The sequence below is a fragment of the Xenopus laevis genome, chromosome 1S (assembly GCF_017654675.1).
Source record: "Xenopus laevis strain J_2021 chromosome 1S, Xenopus_laevis_v10.1, whole genome shotgun sequence".
In the NCBI taxonomy this organism is placed as follows: domain Eukaryota; kingdom Metazoa; phylum Chordata; class Amphibia; order Anura; family Pipidae; genus Xenopus; species Xenopus laevis.
The window spans coordinates 180,103,736-180,123,480 of NC_054372.1; the positions used below are offsets into that span (position 1 = coordinate 180,103,736).

The 19,745-nt window shown below is 39.3% G+C and overlaps 1 protein-coding gene and 3 non-coding genes across 5 annotated transcripts in view; all 4 read left to right on the top strand.

The window, feature by feature from the left end:
* slc38a9.S (solute carrier family 38 member 9 S homeolog) overlaps nt 1–19,745 on the top strand; it is a 58,023-nt gene that overhangs the window by 15,725 nt on the left and 22,553 nt on the right. For both annotated transcript variants that reach the window (XM_041580571.1, XM_018244485.2), the window contains 3 exons: nt 15,488–15,623; nt 16,463–16,581; nt 16,666–16,729. In XM_041580571.1, coding sequence (XP_041436505.1) covers nt 15,488–15,623; nt 16,463–16,581; nt 16,666–16,729 — 319 coding nt within the window. The remainder of the gene's footprint in view (nt 1–15,487; nt 15,624–16,462; nt 16,582–16,665; nt 16,730–19,745) is intronic.
* Nucleotides 1,252–1,415, top strand: LOC121392987. The gene has a single exon (XR_005965190.1). It is a non-coding gene; the product is annotated as a U1 spliceosomal RNA (small nuclear RNA).
* Nucleotides 2,076–2,239, top strand: LOC121392980. The gene has a single exon (XR_005965183.1). It is a non-coding gene; the product is annotated as a U1 spliceosomal RNA (small nuclear RNA).
* Nucleotides 3,886–4,049, top strand: LOC121392981. Its single transcript, XR_005965184.1, has one exon. It is a non-coding gene; the product is annotated as a U1 spliceosomal RNA (small nuclear RNA).

The window sequence follows — 19,745 nt, forward strand, 5'->3', positions numbered from 1 at the left end:
GATTTATGTCCTGACTCCACAGCCCTGATTTATCAACAGTAGTATTATCCTGGGCTGTTGTCCTCAACCAGTAGCTTGTGAGCAACAATTTGCTCTCTAACCCCTTGGATGTTGCTCCCAGTGACCTCAAAGCAGTTGCTTTATTCCTGGTTTGGAGGCAAGTTTTAGTTGTATAAAAATTACGTATACTGCCAAACAGTCTCTTGTATGCTGCTAGTCCATATAGGGACTACCAATAGTCAATCACAGACCATAATTGGCACCCCAAGGGACTTTTTGCATGCTTGTGTTTCTCTCAAATTTATTTACATTGGATGTGGCTCACGGGCTACAAAGGTTAGGAATCCCTGATCTAAGGCATTACAAAATATTTTTCCTACCCAGATTCATTATAGACCAGATGTATAGCAATTTGTGCTTGGGTTCATTGTTACGTGCTTGATTTAATGAAATCTAATTGACTCTTACTATATGTACTGAAACACACTGGGGTATATTTATCAAAGAGATCACCACAGTCCACTAGTATGAAATTCTGCCTGCGTATTTATCAATGAGTGAAAGTTCACCATTTGATAAATATGCCTTTAAAAAATCCCAACAATTCTAAAATTGGCTCACTCTGGTGGTCAAGTCCAGCAATCCAGGCGCAGACACTAAACTGTTTTTTGCAAAACATACATTTCTCCGCAGCATTTGTGCAATGTTAGCAACAATTATATCTTTTATAAATATATATATATATATTAATATATATTAATAAATATATATTTATTTGAATTTCTGGAAAACAATTACAGTTAAAAAGACCGTTGCATAGAAGGAAGGATGGGGGCAAGGAGAGGGGATGTAGTCCTGATCTTCCATAAAATGATGACTGCTGCAACACTCTTTCTAAAAGCAGTTCATCGTTGTGAAGAGATGACGGACTATCCTTTTCTTCGTCTTTCATATGTTAATGAGTGTAGAGTGCCTCTTTGGAAACACACTTGCGGACTGTGTGCAGATGTGACGTCACTATATGCAGATGTTCTTGCTGCAAAGTACTGTGGGTGTTCTGAACCCTGAACATTTTTTCCCCATTTATTACTTTTTCAGATTAAAGCTTTTGTACAAGGATTCACCTTTAAGAGTAGAGTAGCATTTTGAAGTACCTTTGTTTCAAATCATGAACAGATTGCAAAATCAAAGTCTCCGTATGCTCATAGGGGTGTATCCATGTAGTGGGGTTGAAAATTTCTTGTTCAACTCATACTTACCTGGCAGGGGAGATACCATGATCATGAAGGTGGTTCTCCCAGGGCGAGGCTCAGCCATTGCACTCCGGTTGTGCTGACCCCTGCGATTTCCCCAAATGCGGGAAACTCGACTGCATAATTTCTGGTAGTGGGGGACTGCGTTCGCGCTTTCCCCTGATTTTGTTTGTTTAAAGATAGATCTGCTTACAGTTATAATTTCATTTTAGATTTGTGATGGCTCCTATTATTTGTTGTTATGGTGCCTGCTGTTATACAACCTTCTTTTTTTCTAAACGAGTTTCTGCTGCTTCTGGTCACGTGTTTCTATATGCAAATAAGGGTATTCATGTGTGTGGCGTGCTTATATGGGAACTCTGATGCATATATAGTTTCGTGTATCTCTGGTTGTAAAATGTCAGAAGCTGATTTAATTGAGAATCCTTGACCTGTATTCTTATACATTTGTGATTAAAAAGGGACACACTGTAGGGCTTAAGTCTTCATTCTCCACCCATGTTTTTTTGCTTTATTTATGTGCAAGGCGTAATAGATTCAGCCTCTTATGGTCACATGCTTGCATATGCAAATAAGGATCTCAAGCGGTCTCCTTAACCTGCTAAGATCTCGGCTAAATTCATTAAACGATTCTCACTTAAAGTATATTTTATTTATCTATTTACTAAACATTGTATAAGGGTTCATGTTCCTATATTGTGAATTTTAAATGTTGGGCTTGATATTCGTCTGTATTGCTTGTAAGGGGCTTGCTGAGCAAAGTCACTTTATGTTAACAGGGGAGTGTCCGAGATGCTGTTGTCAGTCTTCTTAACACAACTCATACTTACCTGGCAGGGGAGATACCATGATCATGAAGGTGGTTCTCCCAGGGTGAGGCTCAGCCATTGCACTCCGGCTGTGCTGACCCCTGCGATTTCCCCAAATGCGGGAAAGTCGACTGCATAATTTCTGGTAGTGGGGGACTGCGTTCGCGCTTTCCCCTGATTCTTGTTGTTAAAGAACAGTTAAAATGGTTGATGTTTTGCATATTTTATCAATGCACTAGTGTATTGCTGTGTGTGTGTGTGTGTATATAGCTTTGTTTTGAGGTTGTAACTCTATAGCGTTAAAATTTTAAAAAAAGATCAGAGACAAGACAATATTTTTTTATCTGCAGAGAAATGAAACAAAAATTGTTACAACAAAATATTTTAAGTAATGGGCAGAAATGTAAAATAAATGTTTTTTTGGGTGTTTGTTACTGGTGAATAGTAAATCTGACCTGTTTCGCTTCATCAAAAATTCAGAAAACTGCAAAAAATTGCCAAAAGCATTGGATTAAATTGATTTTTTTTCACATTAAATATTTTTAAACACCACAATTGTTTTTTTTTTTTTTGTTTTTTACAACCCATTATAGTCTATAGGTGTTTTTTTTTCTCGGTGAAACAAGGCAAAATACTTTGCTCATCCCTACTGGTGAACAAGGTATCAAACTTAAGAAGCAAATCCACCATGTAGAAAATAAAGAAGTTAAGTAGTTTATCTGAATTTGTGATTATATTATGTTTCAATTTGTTAAATTTCAAACTGCAATAAAATTAAAAAACACTTTACTATTTTAAAGTAAACAAATTACCTCTATTTTTCCTGATGTCCTAAATATGATTAATTGCACAACTCAATGGGGGGCACTTAATTTTAAAGCATATTGTACAATAATGTAAGTATACCTGTGCCTCTTAAAGGGAATGTCAACCCAAAAAATACATTTTTGCCTAATACAAGAAAACAAAATATAATATTTTATTGCAAGTTTTCTATGGTTTTAAAGTCAATTGTATGTATGTTTTGCCATTGAACACAGTGTTTGTCTGTCCCTTTCTATTCTGTGCCCTGATGACTCTGAGGCTGTTGAAATAATGAAGGACAAGCCAGCTGAGTAACAGACCTGTCTTTGCTGGGGAATTCCAGATTTGTTTTCATCATTGTTTAAAAAGTAATAAGCTGGTGTTAAGGAAATGCTACTTTCAATAGCAATTATTTTTACAAATAAAAGCACTGAAAAGGTTTATTAAAAGTATATTGGATTATTATTATATAGAATTTAAGAACTAACATTTTAAATGACTATTTGTGATATTGTATGCTAAAAGAGGACTTCCATCCAAAAACTTTTTTCCAAAATAGTTCTAAGCAACTTTGAATTATACCTTGATATATTTTCAGTATTTTAAACATTTCAATCCCTCTGTTTTATTTTTTTTTCTTGATTTCAGTAAAACAAGAAATTTAAACTGGCTTGAAGTTATTTTAAAGAGACAGTGCCACACGTCCATGCTCTCTTTCATATGCTAATCCATGAATGTGCAGCTGTTGAAAATAGTCTGGCTAACTGTGCAGGGGTGACGTCAGCACATGTAAATCTAGTTGCTGCAGTGTACCATGGGATGTTAAGTCTTTTGTAAATCTTTTCACATTATACTGCTTCTCAGCCTGAGTATCCACAACAAGCCTCCCTTTTCTGTTTTTGTATAGTGCGCTTTTGATTACTTTTACTTTGCAGTGTATTTGGTTTGAAAATTGAAAGTCTCCAAATGTTTGTAGAGATGTGTCTTTGTAGAGGGGGTGAAAATTGCTTGTTCAACTCATACTTACCTGGTAGGGGAGATACCATGATCATGAAGGTGGTTCTCCCAGGGTGAGGCTCAGCCATTGCACTCCGGCTGTGCTGACCCCTGCGATTTCCCCAAATGCGGGAAACTCGACTGCATAATTTCTGGTAGTGGGGGACTGCGTTCGCGCTTTCCCCTGATTTTGTGTTGAATGACAGAAAGTGTTGCGATAAATACCTTTTACTTTTGAGTGTTGTATAGCTGAGGTGGTATCTCAATATAAAATTAAGATCTTGTTTCTTTAGTGTATCTTGTGTTGTGATACTTTTCACTTGGGTAAAGCCATATGTCTTGCTACAAAATGGAGCTCTTTGTCAGTAAGGCTGTCTTGGTAGCTGCCAATGAATTATCAGTCTCTGCTAGGCTTCTTGTCAATTGAATCAGTGAGAACTAAGCTATCTGCTAAGAATAAAATCAATTATAAGCCTCTATACTGTTTTGCTTACCTCTTCCCATGGAATCGGTAGGGTTTCCTAAGCGCTTTTTAACATACAGTTGTATTCTGAATAATAGCAGTCCGATATCACTAACCTGATTAATCAGTGTTTTTGCTAGAGATTATATTTCTTTATGGTAAATAACTAGTAGGTGTAGTAATGGAAAACCAACATACTCAACAGCAGGGGTCCCAGACCCCCCAGAAGTGGGCCGCTGACACTCCTGCACTGGGCCGCCGAGCCCAGTGCACAAAAACGAGACGCACCCAAATTGGACGCCGATGTGTCCAAACTACCACATCCTCGACCCCACCCCCCGGTCCAAAAAAGGTTGGGGACCCCTGCTCAACAGTCATGACATGCTGCTGATTCTGTGTAACTGAATCATTAATTGAGGCTTGTTCAAAGTAATATTCGTATGGAGATCAATTAGTGAGGTCATTCATTCTGTGAAAAAACAGGTGTCAATTACAGCACTGATTAAAATTCGCTGTTCCAGACATTGTTCAGAAGAACAGTGTACTTTAATTAAAAAGGTGATTATAAAGAAGTGCAGAAAATGATAGGCTGCTCAGCTAAAATGATCTCAAATGTTTTAAAATAGCAACCAAAACCTGAAAGACGTGGAAGAAAACTGAGAATTGCCATTCAAATGGATAGATTCTATAGAAGAATAGCCAAAATGGTAAAGACTGGTGAATGATCAGCTCCAGGAAGATCAAAGAAGGTGTACAGTTCCCTGTGATACTGTTACAATTAGAATACCCCATGATGTGAAGCCAAGATATTGGCAAGAAGCCCCTGCAAAGTCTTATTGTTGGGGGGGGGAAGTGCTGAAGAGCTTACAATTTGCCAAATAACACATTGACTGTCTTAAAGAGAAATGGCTCAACATTTTGTGGACTGATGAAAGCAACATTGTTCTTTTCGGGTCTAGGGCCACAGGCAGTTTGACAGACGACTCCCAAACACTGAATTCAATCCACAGTACAGTGTGAAGCCAGTGAAACATAGTAGCGCAAGCATCGTGATGTGGGAATGTTTCATTTGTAAAATGTGGGAATGTTTTCATTTATAAAGAAGAATGCAGTCACTGCTATTTTTGGAACAGTCTAATATTCCCCTTTCTTCACTTTCTGTAAAGGAATAACATAAATTTTTTCGTTTTGATTTGGAATAGAATGTGCATTGTTATTCTGAACACAGCTGAATATCAGCACCCTCACTATAACAGCATTGCACAATCTATATGATGTGCTTATTTGTATATCTTGTAGTTTAACCCTTTAAGTGCCAGCAGAATTTCACATTTTGGTTACGCGAAATGCCAGCCGTTTTTAAGCATTTTGTGCTCTCTCACTTTAGGGGCATTTTCTGAGGGGAAACCTATAGTTTACCTAGGAAAATTATACATTGTTTTTTTCGGTAGAAACTGAGCTTTCTAAATCTGCCTGAGTTTTCATGTATTTCCACCTGTGCAAAAAAATTTATAGTGCTAAATAACAAAAAAAAATGAAAAATTACCATTTTTCATCGTATATCAATTTATACCAGAAAAATATTTCATTTTACAGATGAAAATCCAACTTATTTGGAAAGCCTTATGTCTCTCGAACGTGCCAATACCAGATATGTATAGTTTTAGGGAGATTTAGGATTTCTGTACAGCAAAAACTCCCGGCAGTATATTACTGAATTTTGAAAGCACTAAGGCAGAAAACGGCATGCTTTAGATTCCAAGGCAAAAAATCCTGAAACCATAGGTTTACCCCAGAAAACCATACATTTTTGAAAAGTACACATTCTGCCGATTACAAAATGGGTAACTATGTCTCTCTACTCCCAACTACCAAACAGAAAAGCTTGTCTGAACATAGCGGTTTTTCAAAATAAAATTCAAAATTTTGAAAAATCATTTCAAAGGTTTTATTTTGCTGCTCCGCATATCCCAAACTATATTACGTACCAAGAAAAAGCACCTGAAATATGATTGCCAGGGGTCCACTGAACAGTTTGATACCCATTATGCATAGGTTTACCAAAGTATCTGGCATTTAGAGACACAAATATGAAGTTAGCGCATCCAAATTGTTCAGGACTTTACTTCAGCTACTGAGAAATCAAAACATTGACTGCATTTTTTGTGGGGTAAAAACACAGAAATATATGTTTACCCCCCAAACCCATATATTTTTGGAAAGAACACATTCTACAGAATCTAAAATGGGTACCCATGCCTTTCTGCTCCAAACTACTGAGTCGCAAGGCTTTCCCAAAATTGTCGGTTTTGGTGAAATATCTGAAAATTGCCTCAAAGCTTCAACTTCCCAGCACCATATCACCCATGTATCATTACGTACTAAGAAAAAGCACCCTAAATATGATTGCCAGGGTTCCTCTGAACATTTTGGTGGCCATTGTTCATAAGTTTACCAAAGTATCTGGCATTTAGAGGCCCCAAAATGAAGTTAGCGCATACAAACAGTCCCGTGAGTAACTTCAGCTAATGAAAAATCAACACATTGACTGCATTTTTGTGGGGTAAAAACACAGAAATATATGTTTACCCCCCAAAACCCATATATTTTTGGAAAGTACACATTCTACCGAATCTAAAATGGGTACCCATGCCTTTCTGCTCCAAACTACTGAGTCGCAAGGCCTTCCCACAATTGTCGGTTTTGGTGAAATATCTGAAAATTGCCTCAAAGCTTCAACTTCTCAGCACCATATCACCCATGTATCGTTACGCACCAAGAAAAAACACCCTAAATATGATTGCCAGGGTTCCTCCAAACAGTTTGGTAGCCATTGTTCATAGGTTTACCAAAGTATCTGGCAGTTAGAGGCCTCAAAATGAAGTTAGCGCATACAAATAGTCCTGTGGGTAACTTCATATAATGAGAAATCAACACATTGACTGCATTTTTGTGGGGTAAAAACACAGAAATATATGTTTACCCCCCAAACCCATATATTTTTGGAAAGAAACACATTCTACAGAATCTAAAATGGGTACCCATGCCTTTCTGCTCCAAACTACTGAGTCGCAAGGCTTTCCCAAAATTGTCGGTTTTGGTGAAATATCTGAAAATTGCCTCAAAGCTTCAACTTCCCAGCACCATATCACCCATGTATCATTACGTACTAAGAAAAAGCACCCTAAATATGATTGCCAGGGTTCCTCTGAACATTTTGGTGGCCATTGTTCATAAGTTTACCAAAGTATCTGGCATTTAGAGGCCCCAAAATGAAGTTAGCGCATACAAACAGTCCCGTGGGTAACTTCAGCTAATGAAAAATCAACACATTGACTGCATTTTTGTGGGGTAAAAACACAGAAATATATGTTTACCCCCCCAAAACCCATATATTTTTGGAAAGTACACATTCTACCGAATCTAAAATGGGTACCCATGCCTTTCTGCTCCAAACTACTGAGTCGCAAGGCTTTCCCACAATTGTCGGTTTTGGTGAAATATCTGAAAATTGCCTCAAAGCTTCAACTTCTCAGCACCATATCACCCATGTATCGTTACGCACCAAGAAAAAACACCCTAAATATGATTGCCAGGGTTCCTCCAAACAGTTTGGTGGCCATTGTTCATAGGTTTACCAAAGTATCTGGCAGTTAGAGGCCTCAAAATGAAGTTAGCGCATACAAATAGTCCTGTGGGTAACTTCATCTAATGAAAAATCAACACATTGACTGCATTTTTGTGGGGTAAAAACACAGAAATATATGTTTACCCCCCAAACCCATATATTTTTGGAAAGTACACATTCTACAGAATCTAAAATGGATACCCATGCCTTTCTGCTCCAAACTACTGAGTCGCAAGGCTTTCCCACAATTGTCGGTTTTGGTGAAATATCTGAAAATTGCCTCAAAGCTTCAACTTCTCAGCACCATATCACCCATGTATCGTTACGCACCAAAAAAAAACACCCTAAATATGATTGCCAGGGTTCCTCTGAACATTTTGGTGGCCATTGTTCATAAGTTTACCAAAGTGTCTGGCATTTAGAGGCCCCAAAATGAAGTTAGTGCATACAAACAGTCCCGTGGTTAACTTCATCTAATGAAAAATCAACACATTGACTGCATTTTTGTGGGGTAAAAACACAGAAATATATGTTTACCCCCCAAACCCATATATTTTTGGAAAGTACACATTCTACTGAATCTAAAATGGGTACCCATGCCTTTCTGTTCCAAACTACTGAGTCGCAAGGCTTTCCCACAATTGTCGGTTTTGGTGAAATATCTGAAAATTGCCTCAAAGCTTCAACTTCTCAGCCCCATATCACCCATGTATCGTTACGCACCAAGAAAAAAGCACCCTAAATATGATTGCCAGGGTTCCTCCAAACAGTTTGGTGGCCATTGTTCATAGGTTTACCAAAGTATCTGGCATTTAGAGGCCTCAAAATGAAGTTAGCGCATACAAATAGTCCTGTGGGTAACTTCATCTAATGAAAAATCAACACATTGACTGCATTTTTGTGGGGTAAAAACACAGAAATATATGTTTACCCCCCAAAACCCATATATTTTTGGAAAGTACACATTCTACAGAATCTAAAATGGGTACCCATGCCTTTCTGTTCCAAACTACTGAGTCGCAAGGCTTTCCCACAATTGTCGGTTTTGGTGAAATATCTGAAAATTGCCTCAAAGCTTCAACTTCTCAGCACCATATCACCCATGTATCGTTACGCACCAAAAAAAAAACACCCTAAATATGATTGCCAGGGGTCCTCCAAACAGTTTGGTGCCCACTGTGCATAGGTTTACCAAAGTATATGGCAGTTAGAGGCCCCAAAATGAAGTTAGCGCATATAAATAGTCCTGTGGGTAACTTCAGCTAATGAAAAATCAACACATTGACTGCATTTTTGTGGGGTAAAAACACAGAAATATATGTTTACCCCCCAAACCCATATATTTTTGGAAAGTACACATTATACAGAATCTAAAATGGGTACCCATGCCTTTCTGCCCCAAACTACTGAGTCGCAAGGCTTTGCCAAATTTGGCGGTTTTGGTAAAATATTCTGAAAATTGCCTCAAAGCTTCAACTTTCCAGCATCGTATTGTCCATGTATCATTACCAGCATAAAGCATCCTAAATATAAACATAGGGGTCTACTAAACAGTTTGATGCCCAATGTGCATAGATATACCAAACTATGTGGGGCACAGAGACCCCCAAATGACAATATGTATAGACATTTTCACGGGCTGACGCGCTGGCTGCTGCAATATAACCACCCGGTGTGTGTATTATGCGACATTAGACCACCTAACAGTACAGAGACCCAGAAAACCATATATTTTCAGAAAGTACACATTCTGACGAATCCAATATGGGTAAATAAGCGTTTCTACTGCAAACTGCCAAACTGCAAAGCAATGCTGAACATAACGGTTTTTATCAAATTTCTGAAAATCGTCACAAAGCTTGAATTTTACCCCATTATATGCCCCACATTTCGTAACTTATCAGCATAAAACATCCTGAATATGAACGCCAGGGGTCTACTTAACACTTTGATGCCCAATATGCATAGATATACCAAACTATGTGGCGCACAGAGACCCCAAATGACAATAGTGTATACATTTTCACGGCTGACGTGCGCTGGCTGCTGCAATATAAGCACCCGGTGTGTGTAATATGCGACATTAGACCCCCCTAACAGTACAGAGACCCCAGAAAACCATATATTTTCGGGAAAGTACACATTCTGACGAATCCAATATGGGTAAATATGTGTTCCTACTGCAAACTGTCAAAACTGCAAGCAATGCTGAACGTAACGGTTTTTATCAAATTTCTGAAAATCGTCACAAAGCTTGAATTTTATCCCATTATATGCCCCACATTTCGTAACTTATCAGCATAAACATCCTAAATATGAGCGCCAGGGGTCTACTGAACACTTTGATGCCCAAAATGCATAGATATACCAAACTATGTGGCGCACAGAGACCCCCAAATGACAATATGTATAGACATTTTCACGGCTGACACGCTGGCTGCAGCAATATAACCACCCGGTGTGTGTGTATTATGCGACATTAGACCACCTAACAGTACAGAGACCCCAGAAAACCATATATTTTCAGAAAGTACACATTCTGACGAATCCAATATGGGTAAATAAGTGTTTCTACTGCAAACTGCCAAACTGCAAAGCAATGCTGAACATAACGGTTTTTATCAAATTTCTGAAAATCGTCACAAAGCTTGAATTTTACCCCATTATATGCCCCACATTTCGTAACTTATCAGCATAAAACATCCTGAATATGAACGCCAGGGGTCTACTAAACACTTTGATGCCCAATATGCATAGATATACCAAACTATGTGGCGCACAGAGACCCCCAAATGACAATAGTGTATACATTTTCACGGCTGACGCGCGCTGGCTGCTGCAATATAAGCACCCGGTGTGTGTAATATGCGACATTAGACCCCCCTAACAGTACAGAGACCCCAGAAAACCATATATTTTCGCAAAGTACACATTCTGACGAATCCAATATGGGTAAATATGTGTTCCTACTGCAAACTGTCAAACTGCAAAGCAATGCTGAACGTAACGGTTTTTATCAAATTTCTGAAAATCGTCACAAAGCTTGAATTTTACCCCATTATATGCCCCACATTTCGTAACTTATCAGCATAAAACATCCTGAATATGAACGCCAGGGGTCTACTAAACACTTTGATGCCCAATATGCATAGATATACCAAACTATGTGGCGCACAGAGACCCCAAATGACAATAGTGTATACATTTTCACGGCTGATGCGCGCTGGCTGCTGCAATACAAGCACCTGGTGTGTGTAATATGCGACATTAGACCCCCCTAACAGTACAGAGACCCCAGAAAACCATATATTTTCAGAAAGTACACATTTTGACGAATCCAATATGGGTAAATATGTGTTCCTACTGCAAACTGTCAAACTGCAAAGCAATGCTGAACGTAACGGTTTTTATCAAATTTCTGAACATCGTCACAAAGCTTGAATTTTACCCCATTATATGCCCCACATTTCGTAACTTATCAGCATAAAACATCCTAAATATGAGCGCATGGGGTCTACTGAACACTTTGATGCCCAATATGCATAGATATACCAAACTATGTGGCGCACAGAGACCCCAAATGACAATATGTATAGACATTTTCACGGCTGACGCGCTGGCTGCTGCAATATAACCACCCGGTGTGTGTATTATGCGACATTAGACCACCTAACAGCACAGAGACCCCAGAAAACCATATATTTTCAGAAAGTACACATTTTGACGAATCCAATATGGGTAAATAAGTGTTTCTACTGCAAACTGCCAAACTGCAAAGCAATGCTGAACATAACGGTTTTATGAAATTTCTGAAAATCGTCACAAAGCTTGAATTTTACCCCATTATATGCCCCACATTTCGTAGCTTATCAGCATAAAACATCCTAAATATGAGCGCCAGGGGTCTACTGAACACTTTGATGCCCAATATGCATAGATATACCAAAGTATGTGGCGCACAGAGACCCCCAAATGACAATATGTATAGACATTTTCACAGCTGACGCGCTGGCTGCTGCAAATATAAGCACCTGGTGTGTGTAATATGCGACATTAGATCCCCCTAACAGTACAGAGACCCCAGAAAACCATATATTTTCAGAAAGTACACATTCTGACGAATCCAATATGGGTAAATAAGTGTTTCTACTGCAAACTGCCAAACTGCAAAGCAATGCTGAACATAACGGTTTTTATCAAATTTCTGAAAATCGTCACAAAGCTTGAATTTTACCCCATTATGTGCCCCACATTTCGTAACGTATCAGCATAAAACATCCTAAATATGAACGCCAGGGGTCTACTGAACACTTTGATGCCCAATATGCATAGATATACCAAACTATGTGGCGCACAGAGACCCACAAATGGATATATAGTAGATAAAATTTACATAGGCAAAACAAAATAACACAGAACAGTGTGAAATGCAAATAAATCACCAAAAACTAATAAAACCACAAAAATCAATGCTTTTTTTTTTCACACTAGTGTAATCAGCCACCAGAATTACCGTTTGAATATTTTAGCTGGGCCAAATCGATTATACGGACAGAAACAAGTGAACAACACAAATGCAGAGCTGAAAATGCAATAAAATGGCAAAAAATTCAATAAAATGGCTAAAAATGCACCAAAATACCCAAAATTGCAATATAACCACCAAATAACATACAAATGCTATTGCACAGTACGGTTAGCGAATACGCTATTCGGAACGGCAATAAAACATTTTTTTTAGCCCAAAAAGAGACGATGCGATAAGAAAAAAAAAAAAAAAAGCCACAAAGCCATATATGTACATATGCGTGTGCACAACGGGTAAATTGCATGTTATTTGCGCGTGTGCGCGTGTGCAAGTGTACATGGGTGCTGTGAGTGTGTGTGACCCCCCCAATCCCCAAAAATCTATGTGTGAGTGTGTGTAAGTGTGAATGTAAGTGTATATTACTGTAATAAGTGTGTGTTGGTGTGTTTGTGTGTTTTTGTGTGTGTAAATGTTACACTTACCTGGGGTAGATGCCTCAGATCGATGAGAGAGGGCTCCACGCAGCAGATCTGCAGCTCCAACGGTCATCAGCCATGTGGGGGCGGAGCTGGGCGGAAGTGCAGCGCAGGCAGCAGCAGGACGCATAGGAAACGCGTCCCTGCTGCTGCTTTGGGGCCCCTGGGCGATCGCGCCCCAGGGGCCACACGATCCCCTGCTCTGCTCGTTGTCTAGGGGCAGGGGATCGTGAAGGAGCGGAGCGAGCGGCTCTAACAGCCGCTCCTCCGCTCGCAAACCCGGAAGTGCTGCAGAACGTAGAATCTACGATCTGTGGCACTTTGGTCCTTTGATCCACAGAACGTAGATTCTACGTTCTGTGGCACTTAAAGGGTTAATTTAAACTTTTTTTATGTTGCCCTAGCAACCAAGCAGTGGTTTGAACGAGAAACTGAAATCTAATTTGGAGAGGGCCTGAATTAAGCGAATAAGACAAGAAATTAAAAGTAACCATAATATTGTAGCCTCAGAGAACAATAGTTTTTTCATGGGGTGGTTGACCCTATTTGAAAGCTGGAAATAGTCAGACGAAGACTCAAATAATTAAAAAAAAATTTTTTTTTAAATGGAGGCCCATTAAAAGAATATTTAAGAATATTTAAATTTATAGCATACTAAAAGTTTACTTAAAGGTGAACTACCCATTGTTTAATTTTGAAATTATATTTTTTCTTTCTACTCCTACAAAGTACACCAGATCTACACTCCAAAGATGTGCTATTTAATTTATTTTGACGTTCAGCAGACTTTTTCTCCAGGTAGAGAGAGGGAAATACTTTCCACTTGGATGATTGCTAGTGAATTTGAAGGGGTTGTTAACCTTTTAAAACCTTTGTTTAGTTATTTTGGTTTCAGGCAATACACCAGAAATAAAGAACTTATTTCAATTGCAGTTTTATTTTATTTTTAACTGTTTTTAAACATGAAGTTGACATTTTAAACTTTCCTGTTGTATCAGTCTGGCCGCTCAGCAATCCAGATGCAGACTCTGAACCGTAACAATTTCTGCATTTGTTGATATGTTTCTCAGCAGCATCTGTGCCATGTTAACAACTACTGTATCTTTATAATGTTGACTTTAAATCAGTGATTATGCTCAGCAGGGAAAAAGATAAGAAATGTAGTGTATCAAATTAGAAGAGTTTGCAGAGTTGGTGATCTCTCCCACTAAGGGCGGTGGCACACATTGCTACTGAGATTAGTCGCCCATCGACAAATCACCTATTCTTCGGGCAACTAATCTCCCCTAAATGCCTTCCAATCGGCTAGAATATAAATAGACGGCAGGATGGCACTCAGAACGATTCGTTTTCTGAAGACGCCCGAAGTTGCCTCACGAGGAAACTTTAGACAACTTCAGAAAACCGAAGCAATCCGAGTGCCATCCCACCTAGCTGTTGAGAAGGCATTTAGGGGAGATTAGTTGTCCGAAGAAGAGACGATTTTTGCTGGGCGACTAATCTCTCCTAGTAGCCTCGTGTGCCACCACCCTAAAGTTGCTCAATGGAAACATGAGAAGATATGATTTGAACCTTAAAATTCAATGTTAGAAGTTTGTTTAAACAATTTAAAAATAATAGAAGTTGAAAATGAAAACTGTGAACAACCCTGTAAGTTTGCCCAGGAGCATTAACCCATAACAGGTAGAATTTACTGGTCACCTGTTTAAGAGCAAACATCTTATTGGCTGCTATGGGTTACTGCTCCTGGGCAAACATAGTGGCTTTTAGTACATATGGGGGTTTATCTGTAATATATTGGCTCTAATGTTTTGGACACCTAAAGATAAACCAATGGTATATAATGTTATACTGTATGTTATGTTTGTCACTTATATTTTGAAAATTTGGTTTGTGATGGTGGAATAATATAGCATCTTTACTGGGGAACCTCAAAATTTTCAGAAAATTTCAGCCTGGAAATTGCAAGTAATAGGGCCTGCTCTCTGCAAGCCCTTACAGACAGACATTCTTTAAGGCAGGGACCCCCAACTTTTTCCTGTGAGCCACATTCAATTGTTAAGAGTTTGGAGCAACACACCCATGAAAATAGTTTGTGGGGATGATGCCAAATAATGGCTGTGATTGGCTATTGGTAGCCCCTATGGGAACTGAAAGCCTACAGGAGGGTCTATTTGGCAGTACATCTGGTTTTATGCAACCATAACTTTCTTCCAAGCCTGAATTAAAAAAATAAGCACCTGCTTTGAGGCCACTTTGAGCAACACCCAAGGGGTTGGTGAGCAACATGTTGCTCGCGAGCCACTGGTTCGGGATCACTGCTTTAAAGGTGTCTTTCCAAAGTGTGCCAGAAAAGTAATACAGAGTTTCCCAGGAATTCCACAAAATCGCACCCACCATCTTGCTATGGTAGAAACACAAACCACCATCCTTCCATGTCGGAATTTGAATTCTAAGGACCTGACAGCTGTACAAAATTATTTATTTATGGCAAATTTAGATTACATGGATTCTTTTTTATGTGTTTTAGACCTTTCCACATTGAACCATCATATATCACCTCAATTAATGATGACGAACCACAGAGAATCACATCAGTAGCTTCTGCAATGAATAAACGAATACACTATTACAGCAAACTTAGTAATCCCTCAGACGTTGGTCTGGTAAGTGAGCAAATAATTAAATGTGCTTGCAGCTTCATCAAAACTTGCTTTCTGGTTTGTCAGGCTTTAGAAATGAGCAAAGTATCCATTACGTTTTATGACTCTGGTTATCTCCCATGGGCATAAGGCTTCTCCATCTAGAAGCCTCTCTATGTAGCAGGTATAGGGGAAGCTGACTCTTCCACTGCTGGGGCGTAAAGATATCTGGGGGGCCCTGTTGTGTTCTGCCTGATGAGAACATTTGGAATATGTTCATATTTTTACAAAGAAATATTCTTATATTTTTGGTGGTCCTAAAAATCATTTTGCTGTCAGCCACTGCTGCCTAGTATTCCTGTGTTGGCTGATCTCTAAAAGTGTAGGTGCTGTTAAGCCAGTTCAGCAAGCATAGGAAACACTCTGTAGGGAGCCTTCAACATCGGAAATGTGATGCTGACTCTGAGCTTGTTCTTCACGTCGGGTTAGAATTTTCCTTTTTGCACTTCTTTTTTCCATGCAGACAAAAAGCATTTAAAGACTTTCTGCCTTCATCAACATACATACACAGGTTATTTCCCTATGCATTGCGGTATTTCCAGTTCGAATACCCCCCTTCATGAGTTTTTGGCGGAACCAGTATTTGTTGCGAACCTGTTGTGGACAACTTTCTTATAGTTCTTCTACACTTAAGAGCCAGTAGTCTTTATTTAATGTAGATGGAAAATATCCAGTGCCAAATGTCATAGTGGAGTAAATCACATTTATTAAAGCTTCGGATTAATGTTTTGCATAATTTCTGAACAGTTTTCATGGATGGACATCAATTACCGAGATCTTGTTTGTGTTTTTTTTTTGGTTAGATTGCTCCTGATCATGTTCTTCCTGCAGCCGAAGAAATCTACGTTTACAGTCCATTAGGAACTGCTTTGAAAATTGATAGCAGTGATAGCTCAGAAAAAAACTCCAGCATTGTAACAATGTATGTAAAATGATCAATCACATCTTAAGGTATTCAATTATTTGCATTTCTTTAGAATGACCAAAAAAAATCTTTCTCCTTCAGATTTATGATCTGGAACACGATGATGGGGACATCTATACTCAGTATTCCCTGGGGAATAAAACAGGTACGTTGCAAAGTAATTTCAAATGAGAGTGATTGTTCCGTGTTTCTTAAATATTGCACAAAAGCAAGCAGTAGTATGTCTCCAAGATAATCTGTCAAGGCAGAATCAAGGCCTATGCTGTGAGATTTTATGGCAGGTTCTGGACCTCCAGATAGGAGCCGGTATACTCTAAAAAAAGAAACACAAAAACTGCTGAACGAAGGAGGCCATGCAGGAGCTGACCCTTTTTTACCTGACAAATTCGCCCATCCATGAACATAGATAAGCTTTCAGCAAATTAATTTGCTCCTAACAAAAAGTTGAGAGAGACCTTTTGGGTGTCAATTACCTACCTAAGCTGGGTCTAGAGAATGGAGCTAAGGAGAACTATCGACTAAAAGTAGATATGGCTAGAAATGTTGTGTTTTATATACTGAACAAGGGTGACCATACACTATAACAGGCATGTCCAAACTCCGGCCCAGCAGGCCAATAATGGCCCGTTTTCAATTTTAGACTGTCCCACAGCCTTAAACAAATATTCGCCTATTCAAGGACTGGCCAGGATAAAAATTGGCACCCATTTGGCCAGCCAGAGCCAGGAGTCGGTTGCTGAGCAATGCCGTCTATCCTCGTGCTGCGCTGGCTGCTCACAGTGATGTAATTGCCCGTTAGCATGTGCATGTGATGTCATGACATCACTGGATTAGTTAGTTTTCGTAAGGTGAGAGGTGAGAAAGATATGCGGAGTCGAAAGATAAGCGGACGACTACTGCAACAGAAAATAATGGTAATGAAAATTAGGTTTTTGCTACTTACTGTCTGTTATAATTATTGAATTACAGTTATTACACGTTTATATAAACATGGGTTACTGGATTTTCATATGGACAATTGTGGTGGACTGTGCTATTGCTTATTAACCCCAAACAGTTTTGATTTACCCTGTTCTTTGTAAACAAAGAGATATGTGACCATGGCTACCAAGCTTGTAGAAGTGGGAATGCTAGCAGCGTCTTCCTACTCTGGTATCAACAAAAGTAGAATGGGACAACCCAGATAAGGAAGGTGCAAGGCTTATATAGCCACAGAAAAGGGAAAGTGCACAATGTTTCCAACATAATGGGTGTAGTTAAAAGATAATTATTCCCAAATGGTACATATAACTGCATAATAAAATCATTCTTACTACCCATTATGTTAGAAGGGTTAGTACCCCGAAACATTGTGCGCATTCTGAATGGTTGGTCCCCAAACATTTTCACCTCACAAAATCTGGCCCTCGTTGCAAAAAGTTTGGACACCCCTGCACTATTATGCAGTAGTGCAACGTTTCGGGGTCACGCCCCTTTGTCAAGCTTGACAAAGGGGCGTGACCCCAAAACGTTGCACTACTGCATAATAAAATTGCAAGGGCTTGCCCTGCTACTACAATTCCTGTGTGCCGGTGAAATTCTTCTTACCCTTGTTGTGAGGCTACCGATTCCTCTATCACTGGGCACCTCGATAAGAACCTTTGGGAGTGTGTGGTGTGCGGCTTCTCCATATTCTATTGCACCCCTGCACTATAACATGCGCTCATTTGGCGCAATCTCCAGTCAAGTGGATCTTTTGCCCAATATGCCCACCAAAGGCGGGCATTATCGGGCTAATCTGATCATGCTACGCTAGGGACAAATGATCAGATTACAATGACTGGAATATGCACTCAGGATGAGGACTGAATTAACTACCCAATGCGGTCCTCAATTGGACAGGAAAATCAAACCTGCCCGATAGACCTTGGTCGGGGAGGCTTTACAGTGGACCCCGTACACAGGCAGATAAGCTGCCAAATCAGTTTAAAGGACCCAGATTGGCATTTTAAATATGCCCGTGTATGGTCACCTTTACTGTATCGGTTCAGAAGTCTTATTCCAGTAATGATCCAGGCCTTCAGTTGCTGTGTGTGTGCTGAGTGTTTGTTTGATAGATGCTTAGTGCTGGGCCAGGCCAGCTGGGCACCCTAGGCAACCCGGCAGGATGGTTCACTCCCACCACCTAACACTCAGGTGGACTTGTGCATGCAAGCACAGAAGCAGATACGTGTGCTGTCACTTGCCGTAACAGAACTTCTCAGTGAGGGGACAGTGGCCAGACTAGGGGTAGACTACAGAGAAGGTACGTGCATGGACCCCCTGAACTTTGAACCCTAGGTACAGGTCTCTTCTGCCTAACCCTGTTCCAGCCCTGTAGACACTGCACTATTCAACTTGCTCTGTTCAGCTGTTGAGAAGCTAAGCTCAGGGGTTGCCAAAAAACATCAAGTAGAAAATGAGGTTTGTCATAGAAGCATATGTTAGAGTAGATTTTACATTCCATATATACTATAAGTCAGGAGTGCCCATACTTTATTCATGAGTAACTTATGATCTACATCTATTAAAGCATTGTTAGCATTCTGTTCCATGTAAAATATTACTTACCGTATATACTCGTGTATAAGCCGACCCGAGTATAAGCCGAGGTACCTAATTTTACTTACGAAAACTGGGAAAACTTATTGACTCGAGTATAAGCCTAGACACAACTAAGACCATTAGACAAGCAGGTATAGCCGGTAATTTTTGGAAAAATTAAACCTTTTATTAACAGAAAGTTCCATTTATAACCCTTTATGCTGCAATCACTACAGCGCAAAACTAAATCACTGAAAATGTGTTCCCCCCCAGTGGATTTATATTACAGACATTTTTTCAGCTGAGACAAAATATACTTTCCACTAGCAATTATACACGCATAGACACACACATATACTATACACACACACTCTCCCCACACAATAATCACACACTTACTATACCCACAAACTCCCCAAACATATACATGTGTATATATATATGTAAATTAAACAACTCAATGCAATTCAACTAAACTCCGTGCCTGAATGGAAATGAGCCTACAACTGGGCAGATGTTTTATACATGACTAACTGCCCAAAACACTGTTTGATTAGGATTTAAAACCCCAAGCAATACTACAATAAATGCCTGTAAAG